This window comes from Adiantum capillus-veneris, chromosome 18 (assembly GCF_014529385.1).
Source record: "Adiantum capillus-veneris isolate H3 chromosome 18, ASM1452938v2, whole genome shotgun sequence".
In the NCBI taxonomy this organism is placed as follows: Eukaryota; Viridiplantae; Streptophyta; class Polypodiopsida; order Polypodiales; family Pteridaceae; genus Adiantum; species Adiantum capillus-veneris.
In genome coordinates this window covers 116,916,772-116,943,023 of record NC_140948.1, presented here as the reverse complement: position 1 = coordinate 116,943,023, position 26,252 = coordinate 116,916,772, and the positions used below count along the sequence as shown (strand labels likewise).

Here is a 26,252-nt window from a genome sequence, read left to right as displayed (position 1 = left end):
CTTTCTTCTCCCTTGCATCGTTTATCAAGGCATTTTTCTTGGCCATTGCTTTGAATGTAGCATATGGCTACCATGCAATGCTCCTCTATAGTAGGTATATAGGGGTTAAAATATTTTCAGGCACTAAAATCTCTTGCTTGGTTAGGCAAATGCCAACTCGTTGAACGCAAAGTTACCATTCATCTTAATCTTCCAAAGGTTTTGTATGCTTTCAATTTCCTTCTATAACCATTTCAGTCTAATGTTTCAATTTGCTTTATTGTTGGCCACAATGTTTCTTAGTGAAATAACATGTCTCAAGGCAGAAATGTTTCATGGGTCACGTCGACACTGGGGCAGGAAAAGGCCATGTTTCTGCCACATATATACTTCTTACAATGTTGTAAGATAATATTTGAACCGTAAAGTATGCCAGAATAGATGAAGCTACTCAATCCTTGGCCCACATGCTCTGTTGACCTTGAAAAGAGAAGAAACAAAGGTTCTAGTCTTGATGTCAACCGATGAAAGTTATATGGTGAGGCAAAAAAACCTAAGCCATGATAAAGAATTTCAACCTTTAAGTCACAGGAGAATTAAACTGGGCTGGACAAGTAATACATAAATCATCGTTACAAAGAGCTTGACAAGGAGAGGCTAAGTTGAGAAGTATAAAGGCCCTGATGTTGGTGATTTCAGGAATAGTCTACAAGCGCAAACGCTATTGAAAAGTACCTCCCCCCTCTGGTTTCTTTATCAGTGGCACGTGACGGATTTTGGGTTTCTAATGGAGATTTTCCACCTCTCTAAGCATGCCCAATATTTTTTTGCATTTCTCAAAACTGAAGAACGTTTTTTATAAGGTTGTCTTTTTCTGCATTAGTGTCCCTTTTCAGCCTTAATTATATAACTTTTTATTTGCTCCATGCTTTTTTGAGTTTTCTTGATTTTAGCTTTGATTTAATCTTTTAGTTTGCTATAGAAGAGTTTCATTGGATAGCCTATAAAGGAGACCCCAGTCAAATCAAGTCATAGTAGCTTGATAGCATTGAAGGTGTCAGTTCAGGCCACCAACTGTTTTCTCGTTGCAGTTTAAATTCTTTCAAGTTTAGCTACAAACTGATAGTAAATTCACAGTCATTCATTATTTTCAACTTGCAGATGTTTGTGGTGCACGTCTTCCGCCATTCTCTCAATGTTAGAGGCTGGTTACAGTGGTATCTAGCCCTCTAGAGTACGGTCTTGACTCTTAATAGTGCTTTACGAGACAGAATAAGCAAATATCAAGATTTTATCCTGCGTATGGAATTGTAACATTCATACAAGGACAAAGAGAGGATAGTTTTGGGGGATTTTAGCACGGTTACGAGAACCTTGTGCTATAAACGGAAGGAGATAATGAGTGGTGATAACAAGCCTGTTGACTGAGATTACATAATCAGCTTTTGCTGTGGTAGGACGGTGGTACAACGAAAGTGTGTCGACCATAGAAGATGGCATGGACAGATATGTGCTAGCTAGCAGAAGCATGGCAAAGGGCTGGAGCAACTAGAAAGATCATGGATTGACAGGTAGCAGCGGTTGATGCGGTTTATAGGCCAAGAAAGGCTCCAAAAGGGGCTAATTTGGGGAGCAAGTGAAGGAGATTCAAGGTGCAGTCTTTGGATCCAAGAATGTAGAGCTTGAAGTGCTGAAGGAGTAGGTCCAGACGGCTCATCAAACCGAGCTACGGAGCCCAAGCTATTGAGGTTTAAAGGTTCAATGCGTTGCAGATTCTTGCCTGACAAGGGCAGCTGGGGACAACTGGCCCAAGTGGATGTCAAGGTATAGGCGCGTAGTGCTCGATTTATGGAGCATACCCGTCTTTTCAGATTGCAGATCCGAGCTACGGGTTGCAGTTTATGGCCAATTGAAATTTGCCGGGGGCTAGGTTGGTGCCCGTCTGACCACATGGGGAGTCGTGCCATCTGGCATTTTTTGGGTTGCAACAGAGTTCGAGGAGGTGCTGTGCTGTGCTGTGCTATGCATGGAGCTAGTAGGAGTTGACTCCTCGTCAAACGGAGCCGGACTGAAAAGATATAGCAGTTGGAAAGTCAGGTGCATTTTCTTGGAATTGCCTACAGATGAATATTCATGTTTTTTACGGCCTTGGTTCTGGGGCTTCCCAGATTTTGGATGAGACAGGAGTTATGCGGCTTGAAGCCGGAAATACGGGATCTCAATTCGCCTGGACGGTTCGGTGATCGGAACCTTGTGCATCACATGGCAACAATGGAAAAATGCACAGGAAAAAACTGAGTCTGGGGTGTTTTTTGAAGATTTTTAAAGAAGTTTTTGTAGGCTTGGGAGGTGAGGGCTCTGGAAAGCGCCACGTGGCGTTGCCTTAGTCCCACATGTGGGGTTTTGAGATGAGACGGTGGGGTATATGACCCGGGCCGTGAGGCCATTGTAGAGTATGGAGGCAAGTGAGAGCTCTCGTGATGCTTGGCTATGGTGCACGCCCTGTCGGCGCTGTATGGGCGGTGCCGGTGGCGCACCATGGCGGTTTTGGGTGGCGCAGTGAGCGCGCCCACTAGGCGGTGCCGATTGATGGCGTTGTTGGCAAGCGGAAATGGATGATGACGTGGCAGACTCGGGATCGATCCCGCGGCTCGTTGGGCCAACACTTTTTTGAAGGTAAGGGTGCCCCCCCCCCCCCCCCCCCCCCAAATAGGGATGTCGCTAATGCTCGCCTAGGGGAGAGGTCCCGTGGCTGTCAAGTGTGAGAGAGGACACAGTCCGAGGAAGTTCCAAGGCGCCCTAGAGGGCCACTTCAAAGGGACCGTCCCATGGTGGGGAGAGAGAGCCAGTTCGGAGCACAAGAGAGTGGGCCATCCAAGGGACATAGTTCGCCAGTGGATTAATTGAGAGAGAGAAAGGTGTTCAAGGGCGTTCCCAAAGGGTGGGTGCAAAGGAGAAAGGGCGGCCAAATTGGACAGAGAGGTGTACCATGCAAGAGTTACCAAAAAAATCAAATGTGCCAAGTGGTAGCAATGCAAGAAAATTCTAAATGAAGCTAAAGATGAATGCACGAGCTGGATAGCTCCTTGTTTTTTCTTTTTTAGTCTTAGTGAAGCCCTATTAAAGGGAATAGAAGTGAAATTTTAAGGGCTTTTTTGGCCAGAGAGAGAGTTGTTTCAGACCTGCAAGCCTGTGTATTGGAAGCTCGCCATGGAGCTGCAGATTGGGTTGTAAATATCTCCTTATGCAATACTATTAAGCCTTTGCCCCTCTTTCTCGTGTTGCTTCTCCCCATTTCCCTCTTTTCTCCCGCTCTTTGTGTGCTTGCCAATGCTTGCGGAAGGGTATGCCTGTAGCTTGTAACGTGTTACAAAGAGGGTAGAATCGGGGTGTTTTGTGAGCCGGAAAGGTTGAGTTGAGTGGTGTAGGTGCATTGGTGTTGAGTGGTGTTTCTGTAGGGTTGGAGATTGTTGTTCTGTGTGAAAAGGCGGGTCTGCTAGTGCAAATTAGCCAATTTGAAGGTGTTACTTGAGAGGTTAGGGATGCTGTGGATACCCTAAGCTGTAGGGAGGCTTTGTGTTGTGTGTCGGGTGTGGATCTTATTCCCCCTCTCCATCGTCTGGTGCCCCCACGGAGGAGCAATCGATTGCTCGTCGGTTTTGATCAAAGAAAGTTATTTCCATGAAGGAGAGATGTCAACGCACAATTATGGACCAATCTTCATCGGAGAAGAAGATCGAGAAGATTAGATGGCCGATTTGGAGTTGTATATGTCATCACTGCATATGCGAAATGGAGATGGCAAAATGCAAACAATTCCGTTGCTGATGCGGGGAAGAGCAAAGACATGGTTCTATGCCTTGGAAGGAGAGCCAAGACTTATGTGGCCGGCGTTGCGGGCCCGTTTTTTGCATGATTTCTGTAAAGAGGTATCTCTTGTCGATCTGGATGCAAAGTTGAAGAATTTGAAGTAGGATGTGAACGAGGAGTTCGGTGTTTTCCTCGGCCGCTTCGAAGAATGCTGGAGGGACTTTGCAATTGCCATGCAATTGGCTAATGGTGGTGAGTACTTTAAATTGGAAAAATTTATGGCTTGTTTGCATCCCAAAATTCGTGGAAAGGTGGATTTCGAGGGGTCGGAGAATTACAACGGGGCTGTTGCTATTGCATGGGCAAAGAGCCGAAAAATTAAAAACAAGATTGAGCAAGGTGCGTTGGGATACGAAGCAATGGTTCCCAATCTTACCTCAAGTCCGAGGGAAGAAATTCAAGTGGAGAGTCAACCTAATCGAGGGGTAGCAACCATTCCTCAACAATGGGTACAACAGTTCAAGATTTGTCTAAGAAAATGCAAGAGTTGCGTTTAAGTGTTATGGATAGAGGTCAGGCAAGGACAGGAGGAGGCAGGGCTAGGCAATTGCCTGGCAGATGTTACAATTGCGGAGAGGAGGGCCATTATACTCCAGATTGCCCTCACCCACCGAGAGAAAGGGGCGGTATGTAGCCTTTGTTTGGTCGAGGCAGGGGTCAGGCGCAATTTAATGGTCAAAGGGAGCAGTAAGCAGTCGAGAACCAAGTACACGCAGCTCCGTCAGGTAATGATGAAGTGCAAAGGGTTAATATTATTGGTGTGGACAGGCTGGAGGTTGATATTATGGCTAACAAAAGAGCAGGAGGCGAAAGAGAGACTAAGACGGAACGTGAAACTAGAGCAAACAAGGGTAAAGAGAAGGTGAAAGAAGGCCGAGAGCAGCCAGAGCCAAGCAAGAGAAGACGAAGACGAAGAATTACACAAAAGGATTTTCAGCTGGGACGCGGTAATCCTGAATATGATTTGGTAAGAGATGTCCAAAATCAAAAAGCTAACATCACTTTTTTTTTTCCCGAGAAAGAGATGCTTCTATTAGTTAATGAAAACTGCCCATAGGGCTACAACCACCTCTGCAAGAGAGGGCTACAACAAGCATGATGGGGAGACTCTCCCAAGGAAAAAACAGCATATATACAATGGGGCTAAATCGAGAGATGGGAGGAGGGAAAAGCCACACAGGTGGACAGTAGTGCCATCTGAGCACCCCCTGGACTATGGTGTAGAAAGGCCCAGGGCGCCAGAGTCGAAGGAAAGCCTCGCAGTGCTCCCGCATGCGGTCGGAGCTTCCCTGTAGTTCCTCAAGCTATCCTCTGAGAGTATGGATCAGCTCTAGCCAAAAGTCACGAACAGTCTCTGCCGGTGGCACAGGGCGAGCCTCAAAGATGCGGGAATATCGGGCCCGCTAGATGAACCAAAGTGTCAGGCCACTGATGAGCTCCCAACACTCCTCTCTCTCACTGCACCACTCCAGTGGAGTAAGCTCTTTAGCAGGCTGGAGTGTAGGCCGCCCCCCCTGTATCACTATCATCCTGCTGGTGGAAGATAGCTCAAACTGAAGTGCCGGGCCCGTGAGGGTGGACCAAGCCGCTGCCCCCCAAGTGTACTGGCGAGCCGTGGAAAGAGCAGGCATCAGCCGAAGAACTCGTAGCCACACTTGCTGGGCCGAGGGACAGTCCCAAAGACAGTGACGCTGACTCTCCACCAAATGGTCACAAGCTGCACATGTGGCTGAGAGACCACTATGCACAAGCCAGCTCCCTACTACTGTGGCTCTATGTGCGACCAGCCACTGAAACAAGGTGACTCGCCTCGGCTGTCTGGAGTCCCATAGCCTCTGCCAAAAAGCTGCCAAGAACTCGATTGTGAGGCCCTCCTCCTGCCAATGACGTGCTACAGCGGGGCGGGCCTCTCTCTGTGCTGCAAGTATATGACGTCCAAGCCGAACAATGTACTGAAAGAAGGGGACTCCTGGGCGGTCTGCAGAAGAGAAGGGGTCCCTCCATAGCCACTCACTAGGATCCCACTGTACTCGTGCCAGTGGACAACACTCCCAAGCCCATAGCCTCTAGTGTCTTGTCTCAAGAGCTGTTGGGTCAGGGTCTATGACGCAAGTCCTCCCACAGTTGCCCACAACTCGGATCCTATGGAAACAGCACTCTGCTACTTGCGGGGCCTCTACTGCAACTCGCTGTAATCGTCCCCCACCCTGAAGCTTGAAGAACATGGCTGGGATAGTCTCTGAGCAAGCCCTGACTGAAATGAGAACCTCCAGTCGTGTGAAGGCTCCCATCCACCGGGGTGCTACTGGCTCGAGAGGCGTGAGCCACTCAGCTGGAACTGACTCTGAGATGTCCTGACATATGCTCTGCACCCCTCTCATGCCCTGTAGGTGGACAGCGTGCACCTCCTCTGACAAACCTGTGAACTCTAGCGAGTCACCTAGAGAGCGCACTGTACCAGCTGCCATGGGACCCCAAGAAACAAGAGGCCGACTCCCAACCAAGTGGCCTCTCTGAGTGCTAACAATGGGGTTCCAGACGAGGGGCTGCCGTAGGCGCTCCTCCGTGCACGTCGGCCCAGAAGGTGAAGATGTTGTCAAGGATACTGCGTTCCTTGACAAAACCTGTCTGAGTCCCATGTATAAGGCTCTTCAAAAGTGGCTGAATCCTCAAACTCAGAGCCTTGGCAAGAATTTTGTAGGCTGAGTTTAGGATGGTGATGGGGCGCCACTGTCGAATCTCATCCAAGGAGCCACCCTCCTTTGGAATGAGGTAAATCAGGCCGTCACTCATGCTATCCGGCATCACTCCTGTGTGCAGAATGTACTGAAAGGCAATACAAAGATCTGGGCCAAGCAGGTCCCAGTACTCCAAGAAGAAGCTGGGAGTCAGCCCATCCTCACCTGGACAGCTACCACGAGGGAGGGCCCTAAGAGCCGTGTGCAGCTCATTAAGCTGAAGAGGTATCTCTAGCCTCTGGCGCATCTCCTCAGTCACAAGAGAAGGCATCTGTGCCCAAACCTGCTCCCTGTATGCATCCTGTCTCTCTGACTGGGGCTCAGCCGACAGTAACTCACGGTAAAAGTCAGTAGCAACTGCATGCATATCCTCGGGCTCACAAACAACTGACCCATCGGGTCTCCTCAACTGATTGACCTTGGCATGCGAGTGCCGAGGTCCCACAGTCTCAAAAAAAGCACCTGTCACTCTATCACCCACCTGAGTCCACTGAGATGCCTGTCGATGAAAGGCAAACTCATGGCGCCTCTCCTCTGTGCAAGCAAGCTCATGTCGAGCCTGCTGTAACTCCTTCTCCAACCATGGACTGTCTGGATGCTGCTCCTGCATCCTCTGTAGTGAAGCAATGCCTCGTCTGAGATGCTGCTCCTCCTCTCTCGCTGCAGCCTGTCGAGCCAGAGACTCCTGGAGAAAAAAGTGGCTAAGCTGAGCTAGGCCTAAGGCCACTTTGTCTGCAGGTAGAGCCTGGCTGTCCATGCTCTCTATCTTGAGAGCCTCTACCCTCTCTCTGAGTGCTGAGTCCAACAGGAGCCGCTCTGGGATACGAAGCATCGTGCTCCCACTCCTCTGCGTGTCTGCCACTGTGAGGATCACTGGTGCATGGTCCAAGAAGGAAGTCCCTGCCAGGATGTCCACTGAGCCCCCCAAGTCACTGAAGTGGTCACTAGTGTAGAAGCGCGATAGATTCACTCCTCCCACTCTGCGGTCCAATCTAGAGAAGGCAAGACTCTCTGGAGGCCTCACAAAGCCAGAATGTTGCCATGTATCCGAGACCCTCAAAGTCATACACAACCTCTCCCATGCTGCTAACTCGACTCCATGCACAGTAGCATGGCTGCCTCCGATCCTGTCAGAAGGGTCCTCCAACATGTTGAAGTCCCCTCCTACACACCAATGGTCAACCTGTGGCAAAGACTCAACAATCTGTGACCGAAACTCTGCACGAGCACTCGCCACATTGGGCGCATAGATGTTCTGGAAGCCCACAAGGCCACCCTGAAGCTGCATAGTAATCCACTGAGCCCTGCCTGGCACAATAATCCCTCTGCCCACAATGGCCTGCTGCAATGAGTTCGCAATAGTCATACATACCCCACCCTGGATGCCTCCAGGTCCAAAAGCAGCTGACCAAAAGGTATCATAACGTCCACGCAAAATCTGACCACATCGCCGAATGTCGCTCTCAGACAAATGGTGCTCCTGAAGCATAAGGAGATCAATCTCTCCTCCCACAAGGCAACGCTGAAGCTCCTGACGCAATCGGCCCCGCTGTCGCTGAAACTGGGGCCCACCTAGTGCCTGCACGTTCCACGAGACGATCCTCATGGGGAGCGAGAGAGAACAAATGTTGCCGCAGCAGCAAGACGGGCTATCTTCGAGGTTGGCTTCGATGGGGAGTAGTCCGCATCCGTGCGCCCTCTAGATAGGCGAGATTGCAGTGAGTGCCAGGAGTCCTCATGAATGTATACATAGCAAGGCAAACACTGCGTATCAACAAAAAAGTACACCACAATCTTCCTACATCCTGCTGAGTCTGGGGGTGTCACCGCAAACTTGGCCAGTGGCCACAAAGTCTGCAGCAAATCTGTAACTCCAAGTTCTCCCATGTGGTGAGAGAACTCGAGAACCTATGTATGCAACCATGCCACCACTAAGTCGAGGGACCACTCTGTCTCGGTCCTACCACAGACGGGGAAGGAGAAACCAACTGCTGAGTCCAAGGCCTCTATCCCCCTAGCGGCGAGGAACAAAGCGTAGACCCTGAAGCAGGCTGCCTCGTGGTCTGTTGCGGAATCGCCGAGGAAGCGAGTGAACCCGTAGTCGAAGAAATCCTAGCGGCGTCGGAGGTCAATACTCGTCAGACCACGAGGGATAGCTGCAAAGGAAGATGTCTGAATCTGCAGAGGGGGCCGCAAGAAGGGCTGACCCTCTCTCGCTAGGTGACTCGTGGCAAAGGCGCTGCCAAGAGATCTCCTAGCCGCCGGCGAGGGACTAGGCTCCTGAGTCGACTGTGGTACTGGAGCAGGAGGAGGGGGAGAAGGAGCTTGGGGGGGGGAGGGGGGGGAGGAGGAGAGAAGCGGGGTGGGGCGACAGAGACAGGGGGGCGAGGAGGGGAGTAGGCGGGAGCAGAGGGCGGGGGAGGGGATGAGGAGAAGGAGGGGAAATCTGAAGGTGGGGCGGCTGGCGAGGGTGAAGCTGAGGTGGAGGATGGCGTAGGGGGCTCCTCCTTCTCAAGAGGACCAAAGCGGTTGCCCGTGGGAACCCACTGCTGCAGAGTAGGCACCTGAGGGCCACTGTGAGTACCAGGCTGTCGCTGTGGCCCCTGGCGTCGACGGCCACGGGCCTGCTGCCACCCCTCCTCCGCTGGAGCCCCAGGCTCGAAGGGTGGCTCTGAATCTGTGCGTTGTGCCGCTGGCTGTGGCTGCGGCCCAGCCTTGGCAGGCTGGGGCTGAGGCTGAGGTGCAGGTCGTGGCCTCCTCCGTGGACAGGCTTGCGCTAGGTGGCCCATCTGTCTGCAAATGAATAACTGATTCGGGAGACCCGAGTACTCCACACTCTGTCTAAATCGACCCCCACTCACCCGAGGCAGAAGGATGACCTTCGGGAGCGTGTGGGTATCTCTGACCAAAACTCCAACTGAAGGGATGCGAGCCGCCTTGGCAGCTACAGATGCTGCCGTACGAGGTGTCTCCAGGACAGTCCCGATGGCGGAGCCAATCCTGGAGAGAAGTGGAAGGTACTCCCTCCGTAAACCCGGAAAGCAGACTGAGATGGGGATGTCTGCCTCCTCTACTAGCACATCCGAGGTCGGGTCAAAACCATGTCGCCACTGTCGAAAGTGGGCGCATGATGCTCGGATGGCCAGTGGACTCATAGCTATGACCTTGGAGACCATCTCGGAAGTCTCGAACTCGATCTGGTAGTACCCCCGTCCGAGAATCTGGACATCCAAGATCTTGCCCACCTCTGCGAGAAGGCGGGCCTGGAGAAGGTCTCGCAGCTCGCCTTTCCTAGGACGGGTGCCGAGAACCTTGCAGATGACAGAAGTCGCCTGCAAGCGCTCTACCTCTGCGGCAAGGCTCGCTTGCTCTGTCGGCGAAAGAGCAAGTCGAATGGTGGGCTCAGCGGGGTCGGGCGAGGGGGCTTCAGGTTAGTCCCTCTGTGGCGGAGCTAGAGCCTCTATCTGTGTCTACTGCTGAGTCGAAGAAGCGGACGGTGAAGAAAATCTGCAACCGAGCACACCAAGCACTTGTCCGAAGAAAAAGTGATGCAGAGCCAGGTGCAGAAGACCTTCGGGAACGATGAGGACAGGGGGGGAACGGATAAAGCGGCGAGCGAGAGTTCAAAAGGCTGCGGGGGGGCCGGGGGGGGAGGGAGAAGCGGCCAGGGAATGGGGGGCAGCTAGGGGCGCGGGCGGCGGAGGGCGAGGGTGGCGGAGGGCGAGGATGGCGGGCAGGGCTGGGCGAAGGAGGCAGCGCAAGGGCGAGGGGGTGCAGCGCGAGGGCGAGGGGGCAACGTTGGGGGGCTGGAGGCAGCGCGAGGGCGAGAGAGAGCGGGGGGGTGAGGGGCAGCGATGGCGCAACAGGGGGAGGGGGGGAGCGTGCAGCAGCAGCGAGCCAATCTCGCTCAAGTGGCGCTCGCCAAGATCGATTCTTGGTGATTGATCGAATCTAGCTAACATCACTTTTAGGCAGCTGCTTGCATTAAACCCTAAATTAAGGAGGCAGTCGTCAACCAATGTCAGTACGGTAGGAGGAGGTGTGCATGCGGTACAGAATTTAGCCCTGAGGGGGGGGGAGTCCGACTGATGTGCTTCTAGTGGTGGACGTTTTGCTTGAAAAGAAGAAGCATGTTCAAGCCTACATTGATGGTGGTGCCCAGGTCTGTGTGATCACAGAGTATGCTATGAGGGATATTGGTATTAAAGCTGTCGTCAGGTCCAAAGTGCGAATGAGGATGGCCAACCATGCCAAAGCTCGGTGTTTAGGAGTGGCGCAGGATGTGAAGGTAAAGGTCATGGGAATTGAATGCTTAGCTGATTTTTTCGTCATGAAAGCAGGAGAAAATGCTTATCCATTTATATTGGGGAGGCCATGGTTGTTGGCAATTTGGGCCAAGCAAGATTGGGAGAAGGGGGTATTTACCTTGCCAGATCGAGAAATGGAGGGCAAATCATGCTGGATCTGAAGACCAGGGAAAGCCGTTTTCATCCATTAGCCGGGGGTGATAATAGGGATTCTAGCACCAGTTACGAATATGAAACCGAGTCGACTTATGATGAAGGGTCCACCAATGTCGAAGAGAAAGAGAGCGATGAAGATTTATTGAAGTTGGATACAGATTTATTCGGAGTCACCATAGATTCTGCCAGTGCAAGTAAAGGTATGCAAGCCCCTGTCTGTAATCTGAAGGTTAAAGAGGTGGAAGATATGCTAGGTACAGATTTAACCAAGCATGAGAATGAAGGCTATATGAACCTATGTGCCTCCTATCCCGACTTATTTGCGACGGAGTATAAAGATTTGAGAGGAGCTAAAGGAGTGGAGCATCGAATCCTACTTAAGGACGAATACATGCCAAAAGCACAGAAGCTAAGGAGGTTGGGGGATATTCAAAAGGAGGCTTTATGGCAAGAGGTCAATAAGTTGCTTGAGGCAGGTAATATCTATCCAGTGAAAGAGTCTGGGTGGGTTTCTCTTGTTGTCATTACTCCAAAAAAGAATGGAAAATGGCGGGTATGTGTAGACTATAAACCCTTGAATGCTGCGACCAAGCGGAATCACTACCCTGTGCCATTTCAAGATGAGATTCTAAACCAGGTTGCCGGGCACGAACGTTATTCTATCATGGGTGGTTTTTTAGGATATTTTCAGATAGGTATTGCTTTGGAGGATCAGCTGAAGACTATCTTCATCTCTCCCTGGGGGTTCTTTGCCTACCACAGAATGCCTTTTGGACTCGTGAATACGTATGCTACATTTCAAGACTGGATGAACAAGGTGTTCAGGCTATACTTGGGTAAGTTCATTAGAGTTTTTATGGATGATATTGGCTGTTATAGTTCCAGGGCAGAACATTTGTCCAAGCTGAGGCTGTGCTTTCAAAGGCTAGATGAAGAAGGAGGGCAGTTAAACCCAAAGAAGTGCAAGTTGGCACAACCAAGGGCTCTAACTGTTGGTTTATGTGGTATCACAGAATGGAATAGAAAGAGATCCAGAGAAGGTGAAGGCATTGGTTCTCATGGAGCCTCCCACCAGTGCGACAGGGTTGGCATCGTTCGTGCATAAGTTAAAGTATTTGTCCCGTTTCTTTTGGATGTTATCTCAGTACGTTTACCCTCTTCAAAAAAGGGCTCAACAGGTGCACGGATTTCATTGGGATGATGAAGCTCAAGAGGCGTTTGACAAAGTGAAAGGTATTCTATGTCAGCTACCTACAGTGTGCCCTCCCAACCAAGAGGATGACTTCTATATTGCTATGACGGTGGGTACGGTGGCCATTGGTGCTGTGTTGCTACAAAAGGTGGGGAGAAGTTATAAGACTATTTACTTCGAAAGCAAGGTAATTAGTCCAGGAGAGACTACTTATATGGAAGCGGAACAGTGGGTGATGGCTTAGTCTTTGCCAGGAAGTTCAAAGTGTATTTGATCGTTCGTAAATTTTATGTGTTGACAACTAACGATCTTTTGCCTGAAGAAGTGGTGCTACACTTGAAGCCAGGGAAGCAAACCATGAAATGGGTGATAGAGTTGCAGGAGTTTGAATTCAAGTTCAAAGTAGATCACACGAGTCGGTCTCATTTGGCGGATATCCTAGTCAACAAAGAGGTCGAATTACCGATTTATCCAAGGGTAGTGCGAGAGGAGGACAAAGAGGAGCCAGACTTGGAAGGGGCCTTCACTATGTGGTTTGATGGTGCTTACAAAAGGGTAATACAAAAGGCAGGTGGAGGCGTGGTCATTCAAGATCCACACGGCACAATCATTTTTTCCAAAGCTTACAACTTGGAAGAGGTGCATATCAACAATGAGGCGGAGTATCTTACTTTGCATCTGGGTCTAAAGCAGTGTATTGAATTTGGCATATCAAGGTTACTAGTGAAAGGTGATGCTTTGTTAGTTATCAAACAACTTTTGGGCCAATGGCAGGTAGAGAGGGATTCTCTCAAGAATTGGTTTTTCTCTATAAAGAAGTTGTTAAAGTTTTTTTGAAGAGGTGTAGTTCAAAGATGTGAGAAGGGAACAAAACCAAGAAGCAGATCAATTGGTTAGCAGTCGTATTCAAACTCATGTGTCGAGTTTGTATGTGGCATCGGCTACTTATGTAGGTAAAGAAACTCTAAAAGACATTGAAGATTTCTTGGGTACATGTCAATGTTATGGAGGGCTTTCCAATCTACAAAAGAGGAGAATTGTCCAAAGAGCTCAAAAGTTCACTCTGGTAGGAGAAGATCTTATGATGCACGGTCGAGATGGGGTGCTACGTCGAATCCTTTACAAGGAGGAGATTGGTATGGTATTGGAGCAATGCCATGAAGAGAGCGGACATCAAGGTAAGGATCATGTCTTGTTTCGTATTTTAAGAAGTGGGTTTTGGTGGCCTTCTGTTGTGCGGCATGTGCACTATTGGTGCAATACGTGCCATCAGTGCCAAGTAATGGGTGAAAGACAACTGGTAGCCAAGCAGCAAGGGGCTATCATAGCACATGACGCTTTTGAAAAGTGGGGTTTGGATGCTATTGGTCCATTGCCCAAGTCAACCGGCGGTAAAAAGTATGTTGTGGTGGCCATAGACTACCTCACTAGGCGGGTTGAGGCTAAAGCGGTAAAAGAGGTAAATGCACATTCTGTTGCCCAGTTTGTTTTTGATTGCATATGTTGTCGTTTTGGAGTACCTTGGGTGCTTATATCTGATTGAGGGCAAGGATTCCGAAGTAAGTTGGTGCGTGCACTAGTAGAAAAGTTGGGGATTCAACATCGATTTTCATCCCCATACTATCCACAGTACAATGGTTTGGTGGAAAGTGCCAATGGACAGATAGTCAAGATGCTTACTAAGTACATCTACCAGTAGGTTGAAGAGTGGGAATCTAACCTTGACATATGTTTGTGGGCTTACAGGACTGTACAAGGTGGCTACCAACTTTACTCCTTATGAGTTGCTCCATGGCAAGGAAGCAGTATTACCCGTACATGTGCAGTTAGGGGCGCTCAAAGGTTTGTGGCGCATTGATAAATCTCATCAAGATGTTTTGCAGGAAAAGATTGCAAGTCTTGAAACTTTGAAGATGGATCATGAGGCGGCAACAGTTTTCTATGTGAAGCAGCGGGAGAAAAGAGTGGCAAAGTTCAACCAACATTTGCCAGAAAAGCTGATTGAGAAGGGAGATTTAGTGATGAAATACGAGAGTTATCTTGACTTCACTTTTCATAAGAAATTCAAGAAGAAGTGGACAGGGCCTTACAAGGTCCATCAAGCTTTTCCCAATGGTACCTACGCATTGATGAGGATGGATAGTCGTTTTCTCAAGAGCAGGGTCAATGGTGTGCGTCTCAAGCTATATTTTGAGAGGGAGTTGGTGCCAGCAGTGCATCAGCTCCTAATGAAGGGCGTAATGAAGGGGGTGGGCAACCAACCTAATTAGGCTTCTCATATGCTAGGAATAAAACTATGGACATACAATTTAGTTTTTTTTGGGTTTTCTCTTAGTGTGCTCAGTGTTTGCAGTTTGTAGTGGAATAAAACTCTTATGTGGTTGAGCATGAATGCTCAACTAGGGAGTGGGTAATGATGGTACAACCAAAGTGTGTCGACCATAGAAGATGGCATGGGCAGAAATGTGCTGGCTAGCAGAAGCATGGCAAAGGGCTAGAGCAGCTAGAAAGATCATGGACTCACAGGTAGCAGCGGAAATGTATGGCTGATGCGGTCTATAGGCCAAGAAAGGCTCCAGAAGGGGCTAAGGAGATTCAAGGTGCAGTCTTTGGGTCCAAGAATGTAGAGCTTGAAGTGCTGAATGAACAGGTCTAGACGGCTCATCCAAAATAGCTACGGAGCCCAAGATATTGAGGTTCGAAGGTTCAATGCGTTGTAGATTCTTGCAAGAGAGGGTAGCTGGGGACAGGTGGCCCAAGTGGATGTCAAGGTATAGGCGCGTAGTGCTCGATTTAAGGAGCATACCCGTCCTTATTGCATATCAGAGCTACGTGTTGCAGTTTATGGCGAGTTGAAATTTTGTCGGGGGCTAGGTTGGTGCCCGCTTGACCACATGGGGACTCGTTCTATCTGGCATTTTTTGGGTTGCAGCAGAGTTCGAGGAGGTGCTGTGCAATGTATGGAGCTAGCAGGAGTTGACGGCTCGTCAAGCGGAGCCCGGAGTGAAAAGATATAGCAGTTGGAAAGTCGGGTGCATTTGCTTGGAATTGGCTACATATAAATATTAATGTTGTTTGCGGCCTTGGTTCAGGGGCTTCCCAGATTTTGGATGAGGCGGGAGTTATGCGGCTTGAAGCCGGAAATACGGGATCTCAATTGGGTTGGACGGTTCGGCGATCGGAACCTTGTGCATCACATGGCAACAATGGAAAGATGGGCAGGAAAAAATTGAGTTTGGGGGGTTTTTTGAAGATTTTTAAAGAAGTTTTTGGAGGCTTGGGAGGTGAGGGCTCTGGAAAGCGCCACGTGGCGTTGCCTTAGTTCCACATGTGGGGTTTTGAGATGAGACGGTGGGATATATGACCCAGGCCGTGAATGGAGGCAAGTGAGAGCTCTCGTGATACTTGGCTATGGCGCACGTCTCTTGGCGCTGTGTGGGCGGTGCCGGTGGCGCACCATGGCGGTTTTGGGTGGCGCAGTGAGCGTGCCCGCTAGGCGGTGCCGGTTGATGGCGTTGTTGGCAAGCGGAAATGGATGATGACGTAGCAGACTAGGGATCGATCCCACGCCCCGTTGGGCCAACACTTTTTTGAAGGTAAGGGTGCCCCCCCCCCCCAATAGCGATGTCGCTAATGCTCGCCTAGGGGAGGGGTCCCGCAACAGTCAGGTGTGAGAGAGTACACAGTCCGAGGAAGTTCCAAGGTGCCCTAGAGGGCCACTTCAAAGGGACCGTGCCATGGTGGGGAGAGAAAGAGCCAGTTCGGAGCACAAGAGAGTGGGCCATCCAAGGGACATAGTCCGCCAGTGGATCAAGTGAGAAATGAAAATGAAATGTTATATTAACGTCTTCAAAAGGCCAAAGTGACCTATGAGACCAGAAACTTACAATGTGGTGGATCCGATACAAAGTCAGAGTCAGAGTAACAAGATGACAACAATGACAAAAATGAAATGACAAATGAGAGAGAGAAAGAAGGTGTTCAAGGGTGTTCCCAAAGGATGGGTGCAAAGGAGAACGGGCGGCCAAATTGGACGGAGAGGTGTACCATGCAAGAGTTACCAAAAAAATCAAATGTGCCAAGTGGTAGCAATGCAAGAAAATTCTAAATGAAGCTAAAGATGAATGCACGAGCTAGATAGCTCCTTGTTTTTTCTTTCTTAGCCTTAGCCAAGCCCTATAAAAGGGAATAGAAGTGAATTTTTAAGGTCTTTTTTGGCCAGAGAGAGTTGTTGCAAACCTACAAGCCTGTGTATTGGAAGCTTGCCATTGGAGCTGCAGATTGGGTTGTAATATACCCTTATGCAATACTATTAAGCCTTTGCCCCTCTTTCTCGTGTTGCTTCTCCCCATTCCTCCCTTTTCTCCCGCTCTTTGTGTGCTTGCCAATGCTTGCGGAAGGGTATGCCTGCAACTTGAAGCGTGTTACCAAGAGGGCAGAATCGGGGTGTTTTGTGAGCCGGAAAGGGTGAGTTGAGCGGTGTAGGTGCATTGGTGCTGAGTGGTGTTTCTGTAGGATAGGAGATTGTTGTTCTGTGTGCAAAGGCGGGTCTGTTAGTGCAAATTAGCCAATTTGAAGGTGTTACTTGAGAGGTTAGGGTGGTTGTGGATACCTTGAGCTGTAGGGAGGCTTTGTGTTGTGTGTCGGGTGTGGACCTCATTCCCCCTCTCCAACGGCAAATATACAATCAGTTACCAAATGCTCAATCGTTGTAGTTACAGAAACTATCAATTATAAATCACTTCACATAGAAAGCAAGCAAGAAAGAAAGATTTCATCAATATCTCTTAGACAGTAAAGTGCAGTTCCAAGTGATAGTATTGAAACTTCTGTAGAGCATAGACTATGGCTAGACCTCTCTCAGTGCTTCTGTAGTTTCTCTTGGCCTTGTTAAAGATTCTACTGGCATAGTAGAAAGGCTTGTCCGTGTTGTGCTCCTTGGTACGTTGGGTGATCACAATACCTACAACAGTCAAACTAGCATCAATAACCATTACGGAGCAATCAAGATAAGGGCTTCAATGAGGTGCTCCTTGAGATAGTTGAACGCTTGTGCCTCCTACAAAGACCATTGAAAAACTGCAGCTGCACTAGTTGGCTGAGTCAAAGGGAGAGCAATATCAGCATACGTGCGAATAATGTGACAAGGGCCCACACAGCTTTGCATTCCCTTAGGGTTGATGGGAGGGAGTGTGTGATGTGCAATTATGACTTTCTCTAAATCAAGGCTAGACATATGGTCAAGCAGTTTATCTTGAGTAACCGAGAAGTCATACTTGTTGGGGTTGAGCTTGAGACACACCTCCCTGCGGTTGGCAAAGATAGCCGAGGGTTGAGTGAGATGCTCGTCAGAGCTGTCTATACATGTGCAACATTGCGCTTTTGAGAAGTTACAGAAATCCATAGAAACTGCAAGAGAAATGGCCCAAAGATGACATATGGTACCCCATCGAAGGAAAGCGGCATGCCCTTGAGACAAAATATGCGATCTTGGTGTACATGAATGTGCCTCACAGAGTGACAAAGGTTGTCTTTAACTATTTGATTGTACCCGCTGAACTCGTCTATGAGACTATATAAGCATGGCCAGCCACATCTTTCAGAACTCGCAACAAAGTGGGTAGGGAACCATCTTTGATAGTGGACTTGTTAAGTGCACAAAGTTAATACAAACCAGAGTTTGTTGGAGTGCTTTTTGGGCGCAATGACAATTGGAGAAGGCTACTCAGAATGCTGAACAAGGATGATAATTGCTTGTAACTCAGAAATCTATGAGACTATATAAGCGAGGCCAGCCGCATCTTTTGGAACTCACAACAAAGTGAAGCCTGCAGGTTGAAAGTCTGTGAAAGATAGCATTCATCAAAGTTACCCCCCACTTGCTACATGCATGTGTGGATGCATGGACAACTGTTCAGAAGTTGGGGGAATGAGTGCTGAAACAGTCCTTGTAGGTGCTCATATATTTATGTTCAATTTGGATGTGAAGATGGAGTTTCCACGCAGAACAATGGACTTGGCTTTCTGTTGGGATGTGTGTTCACATTTGACATGCACAGAGATGCATGTGGACTGACTTTCCTTGGGTCTGGTACCATGACATACTTGCGTGGGGACATCCTCGAGTCAGAGGCTCACGAACGGGGATTTCCATTGCATAGCGTATTTATGTGCTTGTGTGCTTGAGTTTTGCATGCTATTTTCTTGCATGAATGCCGTGAGTACTTGCAGAAAAGGGAAGTGCCCATCTAAAAATGTGTAGGTAACTGTTTGCACACATTTTGTCTCTGAACAGGTGGTAAGTATAGCCCTCCTGGAGAAAATCAGTATAGCCCTCTTTTTAGAATGAGAAAATCTTAGGACTACGGCCTCCTGCGACAGTTGGTCATGATTCCTCATTGATCAGCTCTTTTGCATTCCATACTATATCGCACTCTTCCGTGTATATAGTGTTTTCCTCAGTCATCTATTTTATATTGTCGCAAATGCAGCTTACATTGGACAAATATTTCTGTAACTTTGTTGTAGTATGTCATTTAGGCCTTTCAAAGATAACATTTTCTTTTATTCTTTCTTTCCCTTTCTTTCTGTCTCAGAGAATGTAGCCTTTCTTCTTTAATTTGTTTGTTTGATTGATGCGTTGGTTAGTTTGAAACTTCTTGCCATCTAAAATCAAGTGTTTTTGTACTGCATTGAACACAAAGTTGTTGTAGCTGTTGAGAAACTATGCAAATCACTGTATTTTCTAATTGCCTTTGTGATCTCTTTTTTTGGAAGGTTGAGGAGTTGAAAGCACGATGTGCACATCTTATTCATTGCTTAGAGGTATTTTTTATTTTTTTCAAAAAAATACTTTCAACGTAAACATGTTCATTTGCTTTTAGCTGAGATGGATTGATTGGCCATGGTTTGACTGTAGGTTGATGTTGCACTTATTGCTTTCGGCTCACTCGCATCAAGGGAAGCAGAAATAGGTCACATTTCTACTGCTGCTGACGCTCTTCTTGCAGCAGGCAAGGATACCGTGATTATGACAAGTCGGACTCTTATCACTGGAAAAGGTGCACATATGAAAGAACTTCTGAAATATCTCTTTAACGGTTCCCCTTTCCTTGGCTTTCTACAGTTTCTCAATGAATTCTGTGTGTACAAAAAATATGAAAGTTGCAGTCTCTTTCATTGGTCTTTTTGAAGGTTGTTATGATAGGGCCAATAAGTTACAGTCTATCACAATTACAATTAGATAGACAAATCTAGTTGTAAAACCTCCAGAGCCCCCAATTTTAATTTAAGAAATTTTCCCGGCCCTTTATTCATATGAAAATGCGGTTGTACAACTTTTACTGCAACACACGTGCTTTCATGCACTTGTGGAAGATTCTTTAACCTTCTCTTTTGTTTGTCAGATAGTTTGGAGATGTGTTTGTGCAGTTCTTTGTTGATCTTCTCCTACTGTTTATGGTCTCTGGTCGTAGATATATCCATTTATCAAACTTTCATTCTCATAATGTTTTATGAACTCTTTGCAAAGACGCGAAATTTTCTGTTATTTTCCAATAATTCGTTGGCTGAATCAACTTAGTGCATGATAAATTTGGCCAGATGACTCAGAAAACCTGGAGATAAACAGCAAGGTCAGCTCAGCTCTTGTTGAAATCGTCATACGAATCCAAGTACATCCACGATATTTACTCGCAAAGGTAGGAACATTTTTTTCTACGTTATATGAAGAGCCTATGTACTACTTGTATGGTGTTGATTTTCTAAGATTTCAATTGGGTAACAAAAATTAAAGGTTAGAGAATAAACTCAAATATTACTAGCCTGCATGAAATACCACCTCTGGAAGTCTACCCCACAGTTTGGAGATGTTCATCTTGCACAGCATATGGCATATTGTGGGTCAGTTACTGGAGTGTATGCCAAGGGGAGTGAGGTTTGCATTTTGGTGTCAGCCAAACGTGTTTGGTCATAGACAATCTCTTTGGATGGACCAAGGACTAGTTATCTAGGAGATTGCAGCTGCTCTACCTCATTTGGATCCATCACATATTGGAGGGGACCCCATTGATGTTGAGACTAATGAGGCTGAGTTAACTTGCTGAGGCACCCCACACTTCAAATGAGCACGTCTGATGTTTCAATTGGATTTCACTCCAGAGGGATATCGACTTCTCGAAAGATCTTTTGTTGACTGGATTATCTTTTCTGGCGATCAACATACACACATTCATGTCTTGACAAGCTTCTCAACAAGCTGCTTCTTTCAGTTTAGAGAGAGAGAACTGAAATGAAATGAAATGTTATATTAACATCCTCAAAAGGCCATAATGACCTACGAGACCAATTTGTTACAACTTAGTGAATCTAATACCATGTCTGGGTACAAAAGAAAATAGAACAAAATACTGCTGCTACAAGCTGGAACTATGTGAATGTGAAACAATGACAGAATGGGGGGTGGAGATATGGTGAGGATCCATCATCATCTGCATTCTGAGTGTCGAGAGAGTATAGCTCGAATCCTCTGATGTAGTCTCCGTCTATGCTGTGTAGCTCCTCTCCTCGGTCGTGGTCGTCTCGATCTCCGTAGCTCCAATGCTCGGTTGATTAGAGTGCCAGTAGTGGTCGAGTGAGTCTGGGCCGAGCTCTGCGGTGGTGGCTGCTCCTCTGGCTGTCCCATATCTAGTGAAAAGAAATTTGTAATCTGTCTCTCTAGCTCTCCCCAGTAAAGTGTCTATGTGTTTGAGAGAGAGAGAGAGAGAGAAAGAAAGAAAGATTTTTAACGTCTATGTCAGGCCGAAATCGGCCTATGAGACAAATCAAATGTACATGGTGTGTATGTCATCCGTCTATCGGAAAGACAAATGAAACAAAACTGAACTGAATGTAGGTAGTGGAGTATCTGAGGAGGGATGGAGCTCTATCTCTAGGGGGTATATGCATGTCTATATGCTCAAGGTAGTACAATCATGAGAATGCATCAAGCTATCTAGCTCCATCCTGTACTAATGGGGGGATGTAAGATGTGGTACATGGGTGGGTCTGGTGCCAAGGCTACCCGGATGAAAGCTGTCGGGTCGGCCCTCATCTGAGCCACTCGCTCCTCAGTGGCACGGCGCTCCCGGGCTCGGATCTCCTCGATCTGTCGGTGGTGGGAGCTCGCGCCCCTGTAGCCTGTGACTCGTGGTCCTCGTCTAGCTCGGCTCACCTCCGCCTGTGGGAGTGTCACTCCCCTCTGAGTGTCTGGTGAGGGAGGGGCAGCAATCCTCTGAAAGAAGTCTGTGAGCTGCGACTGTCTCCCCTCTGTCTGTGTAGCTGTGTGTGGCTGTAGTAGTGTGTCCCGATGGCTCTGTATCTCTAGTAAGAAACGTCCGAGCTGTCTCTGATCTCGAGAGTCCATGATCTCTCGGAGAGTGGGCTGTCCTCTGAATAAGGCCTCATACCTGCCTCTGATCTCAGTGTATGCTCTGCATCTACATACAAAGTGCTCCTCACTCTCCACCTCCTCTGTGCAGGCTCTGCAGACTCGCTCCTCCCTGGGAACACCAGTATGTCTCTCGATCTCAATCTCTAACCTATGTGAAGCCACTCTCAGCTGACCAATCGCCACCCGTGAGAGAGAGAGAGAGAGAGAGAGAGAGAGAGAGAGAGAGAGAGAGAGAGAGAGAGAGAGAGAGAGAGAGAGAGAGAGAGAGAGAGAAATGAAATGAAATGTTATATTAACGTCTTCAAAAGGCCAAAGTGACCTATGAGACCAGAAAGTTACAATGTGGTGGATCTGATACAAAGTCAGACTAACAAGATGACAAAATGACAGAATGACAGAATGACAAAATAAAATACTATGGAATCCTAAACTACTAGGTGTGGACTAAGCAGCTAAACAACTAGCTGGGATGGGTAAATCACAGGAGATCCAGCATCGGTCGCTGGCAGATCTCATCAATCTCCTCCATGGTCAGTAGTCTGACCAGGCGTCGTGCATGTCGAGCCAAAGTGATCCGAATCCTCTGATGCAGCCTCCGTCGATGCTGTGTAGTCCTCCGTAGTCATGGGCATCTGGATCTCCCTAGCTCAGTCCCTCGGTCGATTAGTATGCCTCTGGTGTGAAGCGACGGGCTCTGTTGTGGTAGTAACTCCTCCGGGTGTCCAGTGGCAGCTCTAAAGAAGTCTGTGATGTGTCTCTGAGACTGGCTAGCCTCTCCTCTCATCAGGCTCTCTCTGTGTTTGTGTAGCTCGAGCAAAAACAAACCAGGCATCTCTGATCCTCATACCGCATGACTCTAGCGAATGGTCCAAAGCCCTCTCTGAACAAGCGATGGAAGCGGCCTCGTATCTCGTAGTAGACGGGGCAGTGGCATGTGTAGTGCAACTCTGTCTCAGGCTTGATGTCACACAAGGGGCATGTCCTGGCCTCTGTTGGTATTCCGTTGTATCTCCCGGTCTCGATCCGCTGCTGGTGTGAAGATGTGCGAATCTGGCCAATAGCACATCGTATTCCATGAGACAAGTGGGTGTCCATGTAGCTGGGCCTCGTCACAAAACCATCCTCCGTAAGCTGGAGGAGATGCTCTCTGTAGAAAGTTACAATGTGGTGGATCTGATACAAAGTCAGAGTAACAAGATGACAAAAATGAAATGACAAATGTCAAGATAAAATACTATGTAATCCTCAATTGCTAGGTGTGAACTAAGCAGCTAGCTGGGATAGCTAGATCACAAGAGATCCAGCATCGGTCACTGGCGGATCTCATCAATCTCCTCCATGGTCAATAGTAGAGAGAGAGAGAGAGAGAGAGAGAGAGAGAGAGAGAGAGAGAGAGAGAGAGAGAGAGAGAGAGAGAGAGAAATGAAATGAAATGAAATGTTATATTAACGTCTTCAAAAGGCCAAAATGACCTATGAGACCAATCAGTTACAAAATAGTGAATCTAATACCATGTCTGGGTACAAAAGAACTAGAAAAGAACTAGAAGTGGAACAAAATACTACTACTACTACTACAATCTAAAACTACGTGGGTGTAGCAGCTGATACAATAGGTACCCGGTAAACTGGATGTAACAGTGTGTGAAACAAAGTTGGAAGAAATGGTGAGGATCCATCCTCATCTGCACTCTGGATGTCGAGAGAGTATGGCTCGAATCTTCTGTTGTAGTCTCCGTCGATGCTGTGTAGCTCCTCTCCTCAGTCGCGGTCGTCTGTATCTCTGTAGCTCCAATGCTCGGTCGATGAGAGTGCCAGTAGTGGTCGAATGAGTGTGGGACGAGCTCTGCAGTGGTGGCTGCTCCTCTGGCTGTCCCATATCTAGTGAAAAGAAATCTGTAATGTGTCTCTGGGACTGCCTCTCTCTAGCTCTCCCCAGTAAAGTGTCTCTACACCTGTGTAACTCAAGTAGATATAGTCCAAGACATCTCTGATCCTCATAACTCATGACCCTAGATAGAGGACCAAAACCCTCTCTGAATAAGCAGTGGCAACGCCCCCGTATCTCATAGAACACTGTGCAATGACATATGTAGTGCAACTCTGTCTCTGGCTCTCTCTGGCATAATCGGCATATCCTGCTGTCTGCTGGTATCCCTCTGAATCTACCAGTCTCAATCTCGAGCTGATGTGAGGAGAGAGAGAGAGAGAGAGAGAGAGAGAGAGAGAGAGAGAGAGAGAGAGAGAGAGAGAGAGAGAGAGAGAGAGAGAAATGAAATGAAATGTTATATTAACGTCTTCAAAAGGCCAAAGTGACCTATGAGACCAGAAAGTTACAATGCGGTGTATCTGATACAAAGTCAGATTAACAAAATAAATTAAACTAGGATAACAAAATATAAATACTGCGGAGTCCTAAGCTAAGCTGATAGGTGTGAAAGGTGAAAGGCGTGAAATGTGTGAACTAAGCAGTACAATGTGTAGACAAAATGGGAGGGAAGTAGAGATCCATCTTCATCTGCACTTTGGACGACGAAAAAGTATGGCTCGAATCCTTTGCTGTAGCCTCCTTCGAAACTGTGTAGCTCCTCTTCTCCATCGGGGTCGTCTAGATCTCCCTAGCTCCAATGCTCGGTCTATGAGAATGCCAGTAGTGTGGGCAGACCTCTCCACTGTTGACTGCTCCTCTGTCTGTTCTTCTGGGTGTACATTATCTAGTGTAAAGAAATCTGTGATCTGTCTCTGGGTTTGTCTCTCTTCAGCTCTCCTCAGTAAAGTTGAGAGAGAGAGAGAAATGAAATGAAATGAAATGTTATATTAACGTCTTCAAAAGGCCAAAATGACCTATGAGACCAATCAGTTACAAAATAGTGAATCTAATACCATGTCTAGGTACAAAAGAACTAGAAAAGAACTAGAAGTGGAACAAAATACTACTACTACTACTACAATCTAAAACTACGTGGGTGTAGCAGCTGATACAATAGGTACCCGGTAAACTGGATGTAACAGTGTGTGAAACAAAGATGGAAGAAATGGTGAGGATCCATCCTCATCTGCACTCTGGATGTCGAGAGAGTATGGCTCGAATCTTCTGTTGTAGTCTCCGTCGATGCTGTGTAGCTCCTCTCCTCAGTCGCGGTCGTCTGTATCTCTGTAGCTCCAATGCTCGGTCGATGAGAGTGCCAGTAGTGGTCGAATGAGTGTGGGACGAGCTCTGCAGTGGTGGCTGCTCCTCTGGCTGTCCCATATCTAGTGAAAAGAAATCTGTAATGTGTCTCTGGGACTGCCTCTCTCTAGCTCTCCCCAGTAAAGTGTCTCTATACCTGTGTAACTCAAGTAGATATAGTCCAAGACATCTCTGATCCTCATAACTCATGACCCTAGATAGAGGACCAAAACCCTCTCTGAATAAGCAGTGGAAACGCCCCCGTATCTCATAGAACACTGTGCAATGACATATGTAGTGCAACTCTGTCTCTGGCTCTCTCTGGCATGATCGGCATATCCTGCTGTCTGCTGGTATCCCTCTGAATCTACCAGTCTCAATCTCGAGCTGATGTGAGGATGTGCGTATCTGACCAATGGCACAACGCAAACCATGAGAGAGAGAGAGAGAGAGAGAAAGAAAGAAAGAAAGAAAGATTTTTAACGTCTATGTCAGGCCGAAATCGGCCTATGAGACAAATCAAATGTACATGGTGTGTATGTCATCCGTCTATCGGAAAGACAAATGAAACAAAAACTGATACAAAACTGAACTGAGTGTAGGTAGTGGGGTATCTGAGGAGGGATGGAGCTCTATCTCTAGGGGTATATGCATGTCTATATGCTCAAGGTAGTACAATCATGAGAATGCATCAAGCTATCTAGCTCCATCCTGTACTAATGGGGGGATGTAAGATGTGGTACATGGGCGGGTCTGGTGCCAAGGCTGCCCGGATGAAAGCTGTCGGGTCGGCCCTCATCCGGGCCACTCGCTCCTCAGTGGCACGGCGCTCCCGGGCTCGGATCTCCTCGATCTGTCGGTGGTGGGAGCTCGCGCCCCTATAGCCTGTGACTCGTGGTCGTCGTCTAGCTCGGCTCACCTCTGCCTGTGGGAGTGTCACTCCCGTCTGAGTGTCTGGTGGGGGAGGGGCGGTAATCCTCTGAAAGAAGTCTGTGAGCTGTGACTGTCTCCCCTCTGTCTGTGTAGCTGTGTGTGGCTGTAGTAGTGTGTCCCGATGGCTCTGTATCTCTAGTAAGAACCGTCCGAGCTGTCTCTGATCTCGAGAGTCCATGATCTCTCGGAGAGTGGGCTGTCCTCTGAATAAAGCCTCATACCTGCCTCTGATCTCAGTGTATGCTCTGCATCTACATACAAAGTGCTCCTCACTCTCCACCTCCTCTGTGCAGGCTCTGCAGACGCGCTCCTCCCTGGGAACACCAGTATGTCTCCCGATCTCAATCTCTAACCTGTGTGAAGCCACTCTCAGCTGACCAATCGCCACCCGTGAGCTATGTGGCATATATGTGTCCATGTAGCGTGGTCTCTGTATGAACCCCCCGGACAATATGGTGAGAAACTGGTCTCTGTAATCT

At 48.0% G+C, this 26,252-nt stretch overlaps 1 protein-coding gene across 4 annotated transcripts in view; it reads left to right on the top strand.

The window, feature by feature from the left end:
* LOC147436264 (ketose-bisphosphate aldolase class-II family protein) overlaps positions 1–26,252 on the top strand; it is a 221,722-nt gene that overhangs the window by 117,035 nt on the left and 78,435 nt on the right. For all 4 annotated transcript variants that reach the window (XM_086489196.1, XM_086489194.1, XM_086489193.1 and 1 more), the window contains exons 31-33: positions 19,020–19,067; positions 19,162–19,303; positions 19,845–19,942. In XM_086489196.1, coding sequence (XP_086345322.1) covers positions 19,020–19,067; positions 19,162–19,303; positions 19,845–19,942 — 288 coding nt within the window. The remainder of the gene's footprint in view (positions 1–19,019; positions 19,068–19,161; positions 19,304–19,844; positions 19,943–26,252) is intronic.